Consider the following 9945-nt stretch of genomic DNA (forward strand, 5'->3'; position numbering starts at 1 on the left):
CGTACGTTGTAGAGCGTGATGACGTCATTTTTAGTCCAATAGGAAATAAGCAGAGGCAAGGAACCCGGAAGTGGGAAAGTCAGAAACTACAGCAACTCGGAAAGTACACAACAGTTACAACATCAGCAAAGTCACTTCATATGAGTCCGATGATCACACCTTTTCATCAGGTATGAGCATTTAATACTGGAATAATATATGTTAACTGAAAAAAGGGGGTTGTGTTGTTTCTGATACTGAATTCTTCATTCTTATTGGTCTTGAGGTGTTGACTTGTATGGAGGACAGTCTATATATAATCGAAGTCTAATAACCATATTGAAAAAATGTATTGTTTTTTTTTAAATAAATAAATAAATGTATAATCCTTGATATGGCCAAGTTTTATGTAAGGAGACGTTTATTGGACATTCATGGAAGGAGTCTCCAGTGTCAGCACTTTGTAACAGTCAGTAAATTTTCCATCACTGGAAAGTCTTCAGGATAGAAGAGTTTGTGTTTTCGTTTTTAAAAAAATACTATTCTTATTATTATTTTATTGCCTTATGAACTTAAAATGAAAAAAAAAGAGGTTAGTGAGAAAATGAGCTACAACATAAGTGATGAACCAGCTTGTTTCGCAGACATTCCACAACATTAAATGTAATTATGACTGGATAAAAAGCATGATGTGTCATACCTTTTAATAAATAAAACAATTGTTAGTATTGACAAATTGCTGTTGTATTAGAGGAATAAACCACTTCGGTATACGCTGTTATATGAAATATTCAACTTCAAGGTGGTAACAGTAACTACGCTTCATGTCCAGACACATCACGCCAGTGTTTATTAGTTTCTGATAAAGTGTTTTAATGCCTGAAGTGTTTTAGTACTTATGCAACACTGAGATAATGAAATAGATCTGTAGATCCTAAACAACATTTTAAGAGTGTAGATGTTTCAACACCGGGGATTTTCCCATGTGAAATGTCTGTGCGTCTCAAACACAACCTGTCTACAGCAGGTTAAGCAACTTCTGTATTAGTGGCGTTCTCTTCTCAGACTCTCTTTAGTGATCCACCATGGTTTAAGGCAGTGAAGAAAACTGAATACTGTTGAAGTTATGAACACTCTGGAGCTAGCGGCACAGCTGGAGGAGTGTCTCCACCTGGCAAGGAGAGACATCACCGCAGCGGACAAGATGATGTTCAAGAATGTCAGAGGTAATGATTTCCTTTCAGTCTGTGTATGCTGGTTTTAGGTTGTATATTTGGTGAACGTTGAAAGAACTGATTATACCAAAGACCAAGTCTGCTCTACCCACATTGATCATTTTCCCTGCTCTAAAACATCGACTTAAGACATGAGCTGCCGAATTTGTTGAAGATGGAGTTCTATGGAACAAAACAAATGATGTGGACCACCAAAATCCTACCAATTGGGACAGTATCAGCCGGAATCACTAATGCACCTTTAAAACAGAGAATGTATATGATATATGATTTACCAGATATCAGACTATAAGAACTAACATTGTTTGAGGTTAGACTTTAGCATTTGCTGTCTCAAAGCTCAGGCACTGTGATAACACTTGCTTTAAACCATCTGACCTCCAGCCTTTGACCCCTAGGCATGCTGTCGGCCGAACTGAACACACTCCTGCAGGAGGCGGTGGACATGAAGTGGCCTTTTGTCGAAGAGAAATGGCAGTACAAGCGTTCTGTGGCATCAGAAGACAAAGTCAACACTACAGAGCTCATTGGCAGACATCTACCACAGCTAATGGTATTGACCTCAGAAGTAATATGAATAGAAAATATTTATTAATCAAGTTCTAAACAACTGGCTAATTTAAATAAATTAAAATAGTCTACCGTGTTTGTAATCACAGAATCACTTTCTGTGAATAACTAGTGCCCTTTACAGCCTCATCGTTTGTTTGGCAGTTCTTTATAATAGCATTGTTGTTGTCCACCAATGCTGATACATCAGTAGACGCTTTAATATTAACCATTTTTATATTGGTTTGGCCATAACAACAGCAGCAATAATAATAATAATAATAATAATAATAATAATAATAATAATAAAAACTGCCATTTTCAACTTCATTATTCTCACCACTCCTAACAGGTCCTCCTCAGAGCGTCCATCATGGCTGCCGAGCCTGCATGGGCAATGTCCGTCATCTTTCTGCTGGACCGCTTTCTCTACTGGATAGACGGCTCACACTCTCTGCTGAAGACCGCTAAAACACTACACCTGCGCTACCCAGAAACCCCGGTCTCCCCCCAGATCATCATTCGGCAGGCCAGAGTCTACCTCAACACCGGTGAGGTCATCATCCTACATCATTCTTATGCAAATGCGGGGGGGGGGGGGGGGTGTCGATGACGACGACAGAGTAAAATGTTAACAATTACCATTTTTTCTCCCAGGTAAACTACAGAAAGCAGAGTACATACTGAGCAGTCTGATAAATAACAATGGAGCAACTGGTAAGTCTTATGAAATACGAAGTCGGACCCCAGTCAGTATATTCTCATATACTCATACTCACGTGTTATGAAATTATATTTCTCAAACCAAATTCCCGAGTTCATTACTCATATAAGTGTGTGTGGGTTCTGATTGGTTGACAGCAGCACACACAATAATGCGCTACAATAATGTAGAGTTGAATATGCCATCGATATCAGTAGTGTACATGAAATATAACAGGATAAGTACGTTTAAATTTTTAATTTTTTTTAAATAACTGTTTATTAAATAATGAGGCAAAATTCTCCTTCTCAATAGTGATGTATCTTTTTCCCGTCTTATACGTTTCTGCTCCAGGATGTTGGAAATACCGACGGGATTGCGATCGGCTTCTTGTGCAGTCAGTCAGCGTGCAAGTTCGGGGACAGGTGCTACAAAAGCTAGGTACGATTCTGGCGCACCAAAATGTATGTAAATGTTAGTATCAGTATCTTATATGATAACTGCATAACCTTTTATCACAGAAGACCACAGGATGGCAATATGATCCCGTTATTGTAGGATACGTTCATCTATAGAAAACGTTTTGCAGATACAAACGTTCCGCTTTGGGTTTTGGGAGTAATGTAAGGTCAGAGATTGTATGTTTGTGTGTGGGTGTGCGCTGCGTTGTAGGTCTGTGGCTTGAGGCAGGAGAACTCATCTGGGCTTCGCTTGTCGGTTTCCATATCCTGCCTCTTCCTGATAAAAAGGTAAATATACTCTAAGCATATATATTTTCCCATATAAATTCCATACGATCTTGTAATAAACTAATACGGTTTAATTGTACAACATTATAACAACATACAGGATAGTGCTTATGGATATATTTCCTTATATGGTCATTGTTTCCTGTTGTCATAAATACTAACTGTTTTAAGTTGTTTTATTGCCCCTGGCCTGCTTTCCATATGTGGTCACAACTTGCTATTAAGTGTATAGGGTTTAGTGTTGTAATCGAACACAAATGTTTTTACTTGCAATCAGTCTGTATGCCGTAATTAATAATTGTGTGTTTGTGGATTACAGGGTATTGGAGCATCTCTTGGGCTTCTGGCAAACATCCTGGTCTCTATGAACGATAAAGACTTTGCTACATTTCAGAAGAAGCCCCATATCAAACTGGTAGATTACAGTTATACGATTCCTCACCATGTTGTGTCCTTCCAGACCCGCTCTTTAGATATTACGGCAAAAGCACTGTAACTTTTAGGTTAAAATCTTCCCATGTTGATACGAAGTAAAAAGAGACCATGTTTGATCATATTTACAAATGCTAATTGTAAAAAGAAAGAAAAAACTAACAAAAATTCTCTCTATGTTTTTAACAGGGGTTTTTAGGAGACTGTAGTCATCGACTGCTCTGCGCAGCTCAGGCTGCCAAAATGGCCACCGTGTATAGTCAGTTCAGCTCTCTGTATGTACTTACACACATGGTGCGTGTCGATTCACTCTTTCTTATTCACCAAGAAATGTCCCACACTCTAAAATTCATACTTACTACACTCTTAATATTTAAAGAAACACCCCATACATGTATTGTCTGACTTGTTTATGAGCAAATTTAGAAGTTATCCAGTTCCTCCAGGATTTTGTAATCGCAGAAATGAACGCAAAATCAAGGAATGTTTTTTCAAAAATCGCCTGCGGATTCGGGCGAGACGCGTCATGTGACGTCCTCACAACGCGTATTCAGCCAAAACCTTCTTCGGTTCACGTGCGTCGAACATGAGTACGGCTAAAAGGTCTCGTTTACCAACATCACTGCGAAAGACCACGCAAAACGATTTTATGCAATTGCAGTTTCACCAATTCAAGTAGTTTTCCACAGAAAAAGCACAAAAAAAAAAACTCCACAAATTGCATCAAAATTTTTTTTATTATTATTTATTTATTTGTTTTTTAAAGTTGCAGCAAAATCAAACATTTTTAGCCGCAACAGTTACAAAAAAATTCTGCAAATTCCTGTATGGAGTGGTTATTGTTGTTTCTGGCTAAATCCTGATTTCTTACTTCACAACCTTTCTCCAGGTTACTCAAGGAACCTGTCTCCTGTCCTACAGTTTTTCCAAAGACTGTCCTGCTTCAGCTAAGCGCACGTATCTCACTTTGGCTAAGGAAGCCTTCGAGAATGGTTTGCTAACGAAGAAAGAGGACGAAGTGGTCACTAGTCAACAGGAACTATACACACTCCTCAAAGCGGCTTACTGCTTAGCCACAACCAACAAATGGATGTTTGGTCCGAGTGAAGATGTTAACGCGGCTGTTCAAGCTTGCCAGGAAGCTGTGGTTCTTTTTTATTCGTACTGCTTTAAAGACGACTCTCATAAGAGCACTCTTTCTTCTCAGGTCATAGCCAAGATACAACTTGTTAAGGCGCTTCTCAAAACGAAGCCCTTCACTAATTCTGACCCACGTTCGTTTATTCCCGATAGTTATCGTGCCTTAGAGGGCAGACCGGTCCCGTTCACCATAGACGATTTTGCAAAGGTCATGGAATGTTTTCGGAAGCACCACAAATCGGTGTGTGAAGCGTTTTCCGTGCAGAAACGTGAAGGAATCCATCAAGACGTGAGTCATGCTAATTGTATCACAGCCTTCCAAACGCGAACCGAGTCACTTGCAACAGAATGTCATACTGCAAGCCATAAATCAAGTGAACGCCAGCTGGAGATCGAAAACAAAAAAAATTTGTCCGAGCCCAAAATCTCAGGTCGGCTTGCAGAAACCATGGATAGTGAGGAAAAGAAGCCGGATACCAAAGGCCAAAAAGCAAAAATTACAAGAATGTCTGGAGGAAGCAGCAGTTTAGGATCTTCGTGGACAAATCTGTCTGGTAATAGTCCGACTTCACCAGTCCTAGTCGATCCTTTCTGTTACACAGAAGTAGACGACGATGATGGTTTTGACAACAAGCAGAATGATATTGAAGGCAAAAGTGCTAACATTAGCAATCAAACTACAACCGATCTTTCCTTTCAAGCTAGCGCATATCATCCAAAGAGGACCATGCAAGAGCTTTGCACCACTTTGGGAAGCGAAGACAACAATGATGGCAGTACAGGAGCTAGTATGTCAAATGCTAGTCATCAAACCTGCACAGAGTTTTCCTTTCTCGCTAGCGCTAGTCAACAGCAGTCAAATCAACTTTGCACCACCTTGGGAAGTGAAGAGAGAGAGAGAGAGCAACTTCAAATCACCAGTCATTTTGACGGGAAAGACAAAAAGACAAGAACTTCATCGGGGTCCATTAGTAGCTTGGGCTCTTCATGGCAAAGTATCTCATTCTCCAAATCACCTCATACTGGAGGTCTTACTGAGGTCTTGGAGAACAAGCAAGCGGTCGATCAAAACTGTGACACGGTACCGAGTGAGGATGGCCCCGGTGGTTCCTTCGAGTATCTAAACCTCAATTCTTCAGCATCGTCAATTCAAAAAGAACACTTTAGCCCTTCCTGCCAGACAGGAAACGATGCAAGCAAAGCCCAGACGGGAAGTTTCGATCACAAACAGTTGTTCCCATCTACTGAGCTCGACTCGTTTGAATTTTTGCAGGTTGATCGGTCGGAAATAACGCAAGGAAACACATCTGCGGCGAACAAACATATGAACGACAACATAAAGGTTTCTCCTCCTGCTGAAACTAAAGACGACGCCTCCAAATTTTCTCGGATGTCTGGAAAAATGATCGAGAACACAGATAGTGATCAGCACTGTCTGATGAACTGTCGCAACGGCTGTTTTCAGGGTTGCAAGATGGGAAGTGTAGTTCTGACAGAGCAGGACTACAGATCCCTCCTATCAGGAGTGTGCCAACGCTGCCTATTGACAAGACTTCCAGAAAAACCATTTAAACTCCGCCATTACAACAAAGCTTATAGTAGGTTCCTTTATTTGTCTTAAAGTTTGGCCAAAACTAAATCTATTTATTTGTCTAATTCAGAAGTTTCCGATCTTATCCGTAAAGGGTAAGGGTGGCTACAGGCTTTCATTCTAGCTTGGTTGGAATAAAAACCTGCATCCACGTCAGCCCTTGGCAAATAAGATCGGACACTTCTGGTGTTTCTCTATTAGCTTATCTATTGGCTTTTGATGCTTTTGTCCTGTGTTGATTACCTTGGACTGGGGTTGCCAAGAAATAGACAGAAAAAGCAAATAGATGTATCAGTAATATACTGTATAGAGGTGTTTCGGGTGAAATTGTAAAATTATGATAGCCTTGTTCTTGGCTGACAGAAGCAGAACCCAATGTGGTTGGCCATCCGTTGTGCATACCGTGATGCATTTCTGCTCATGGCGGTTTTAAATAGTGGTTATTTGAGTTACGTTAGCATGCTGTATTTCGAGACATAACTTTAGTAACTATTACTAATACAGTAATTGTCTTTAATATGACTAGAATTACAGAGTTAATCCTAGCTGTTAATACAGCATTATATTTAATATACTACATTTTAGGTGCACTTGTGTTAAAATACTCCAAGACTACGGACTCATGGACCGCCTGCGAGACGAATGTGTACGTGGGTGAAGTGCTAAAGATGGATGTTGAAGGAAGACAGAGACAGGCCTTCAGAGTTCAGTATCTACACCAGGAACTACTGCTGGGCAGGTCGGGACCATAAAAATATATTAAGATCCGTTTAGTATTCATTTCTCACGTGTAGCTTGTCAGACGGGGTCAGTCTGTGCGACTGGGTCACAATTAATCAGTGTTTTCTTGTCACACACTCCTTAGTTATGTAGGTAAGGAGTATTTGAAAGAAAGGAAGATTGATACACACCTGGGCGATGTGGAAAGACAGATGACGGCTCAGTTTTATGTCATGGAGTTCAACAAGCGGCTTTATGAGAACAACATCACCACACAGATCTTCTACCTTCCCTCTGAGCTACTACTGGTAACACACTCCCTCCCAGTCGCCGTTTATATTCATGATTTAGCCTTATTTTACCAGGAAGTCCCATTGAGATCAAAAATCTCTTTTACAACAGAGACCTGGCCAAGATAGCAGTCGTACAAACTCGCAACAAAATTAAAATGCAACGTGTACAACAGGATATACAAAGATCCACAACAAAACTAAAAGAAGCCATTTAAACACAGAGGCCTGTCACGACAAACAATCAATCACATGCCTCCTTCACCGCATTCTTTATGATGCCTTTAAATGTATCGATGGATATAAACGAGTCTCGTTATAAATCGTCCTGCAAATATTTCATTGGCCAAAAGTACATAACAGGAAAATGCAGTCTTCCCCTGATCTGAAAATCATTTCAAATATTATCATCAAGTAAAAACAGTTTTAACTGCAAATTTACCAGGGATCCCGAGATCCTTGAGATCTAACCATAGTTGTTCAACTCTGAGGGTTCTCAACCTTTAAATAAGGGGAGAACATAAGCAGCTTTCCAAATTTTAGGTAAACTTAAAAACGATGAGTAAATGGGCTCAGCAATAATATCTGCTGCCATCTTGAAGAGATAAGGATCCAAACTGTCTGGACCTGCAGACTTTTTGTAGCTGATATTTGTAGCCTTTAGAGCTTTACAAACTTGAGCAACCGGAATAGGTTTAAAATCAAACAACTCCAGATTTCCATCTATTTCAGTAGAGCCAAAACATGGTACAGATATATTTACATCTGAGCTGTCAAATACAGACCCGGCACAGAAAAGGTGTTTATTAAACTCACCGACCATAACAGCTTTGTCCTTTATTTCCTCTGAGGAATGATTTGTGATGCAAGAGTGTATTCGTTATAATTAAATCAAGCAAGGTAGATTTAGTTTGTACTTTGCTACCTGGTCTGTCCTTAACAACAAGGCCAAATACCAATTTGGAGGAGTCTTAAACTGAGCAGGGGAGATGGTTAAATCTGTAGACCAGGAGAAACACAATCATTCCAGCTCACCCAGGGTCTACAACTAATTCACGGTCAGTATGCTACAAGACCATAATCCAAAAATTCAGCAGCAAAAGGGAGGGCTTAATTCAGAAATAGCATAATAGTGAAAATCGTATGAAAATTAGCATGAAAATAGTGGTGATCTAGCTTGTGAAACCATGTAAACATGCAAAAAATGTTATGAATTTTATGGAATCTGCCTGTTTTTCCATCTGCGACTCATTTAAGAAATACCGATATGCCTACGTTCATGGTTCTGGTCTAAACTCACATGCCTATCTCTTTGTCCGATCTCTAAATGAATGTAGGTGTGCAAGCCTTCGTAATCATGTTTACGTGACGCTGTTTTAGCTCTGAATCTCGGTCTCTTCTGCGTTCCAGCTCCTGGAATCCGACACCATCTTGGCCTGCATTTCAGTGGAGCCGTACATGCTAGGGGAGTTTGTGAAACTCACCAACAACACGACGAAAATCAACAACCAGCATTCGACCACAGAATACGGCATCGCGTTCGGACACTTCACTTATGAGTTCTCCGACGGCCAAGAGGTGGTGGTTGACCTGCAAGGTACCGGAGAATAAGAAAAAGAGAAACTTGCCTTACTAATGCACTTTATGATCGTATTGCACTCTAATTTGTCACCAAACCCTGCATGTGTGTGTGTGTGTGTGTGTGTGTGTGTGTGTGTGTGTGTATACGATAAGCTCAGTTGAATATTTTGTGCGTTCATCAGGCTGGATGATGGCAAATGGGAAAGGACTGATGTACCTTACAGATCCTCAGATCCACACGCTCAGGAAGCCCAAATCTGTCAATAACTTCCACAACAACGGTATCAGGAAGTTCCTACAGGATCAGCACGGGAAGCAGTGCAACTCCATCTGTACGAGGGCTGCACTACACACACTCCCACTACAGAGTGAAAATTAGCATGATAACAATCTTTACCGAGATACTGACAGTCCAAACTAATGTTACAGGTTTTTATAGTATATATATCACAATTTCTACTTATAGTTTCATGTTTTTAAAGAGGAAAACATTAAAAGCCATAACTGCACATATGGATGGACCCCAAGTTCCTCCGCTAAAGCCACGAGTACCCCATCGAGCCTTCCATCACACCTCCTTACAAATTACAGGGACTTGTGTAATTTCTAAGAATTTATTTATTTATTTACACAATGTGTTATTTCTGTTTTTATTTTTCTTGTCAGTTCTCTCATATACGTCCTATACAGCAGCTTTTGATTCCTTTTGTGATTGACGACATGACTACAATCTCAATCTTTTTAAGAGATTTAAATAAATGATATGCACAGCTTAATAAATATTGTGTGTGTGTGTTTCATTGTTGACATTCTGGTCATTTCAGAATCATATTTTTTTTTTAAGCAGGTCACACGTGTTTTTAAAACTTTCTAAACAGGTTGCGAGAGAGAGGGAAAAAACAGTAAAGTGTTATGTTTATGTTGTTTATTTGGTGGGAATCCACGATGTTAAATTGTTCTGCAGTTAATTTAAGTG

General features: G+C 39.9%; 1 protein-coding gene across 1 annotated transcript; it reads left to right on the plus strand.

Moving 5' to 3' along the window:
* The first annotated feature begins 37 nt into the window (after positions 1–37).
* On the plus strand, positions 38–9749 carry alpk1 (alpha-kinase 1). Its single transcript, XM_017461278.3, has 14 exons — positions 38–170; positions 1045–1205; positions 1613–1767; positions 2116–2314; positions 2421–2480; positions 2821–2907; positions 3139–3215; positions 3535–3630; positions 3837–3941; positions 4537–6385; positions 6964–7117; positions 7244–7406; positions 8799–8985; positions 9152–9749. The coding sequence occupies exons 2-14, from the start codon at positions 1106–1108 to the stop codon at positions 9346–9348; spliced, it is 3429 nt and encodes a 1142-aa protein (XP_017316767.1). The 5' UTR covers positions 38–170; positions 1045–1105; the 3' UTR covers positions 9349–9749.
* The last annotated feature ends 196 nt before the right edge of the window (positions 9750–9945 follow it).

The sequence above is a fragment of the Ictalurus punctatus genome, chromosome 29, assembly GCF_001660625.3.
Source record: "Ictalurus punctatus breed USDA103 chromosome 29, Coco_2.0, whole genome shotgun sequence".
Lineage (NCBI taxonomy): Eukaryota > Metazoa > Chordata > Actinopteri > Siluriformes > Ictaluridae > Ictalurus > Ictalurus punctatus.

Bases quoted from the DNA above. Each gene is read 5' to 3' on its own strand.
- alpk1 (XM_017461278.3), top strand. From the start codon at position 1,106: ATGAACACTCTGGAGCTAGCGGCACAGCTGGAGGAGTGTCTCCACCTG. The intron at 3,631-3,836 runs GTAGATTACAGT...TGTTTTTAACAG, and splicing joins AGAAGCCCCATATCAAACTG to GGGTTTTTAGGAGACTGTAG. The intron at 7,118-7,243 runs GTCGGGACCATA...CACACTCCTTAG, and splicing joins CAGGAACTACTGCTGGGCAG to TTATGTAGGTAAGGAGTATT.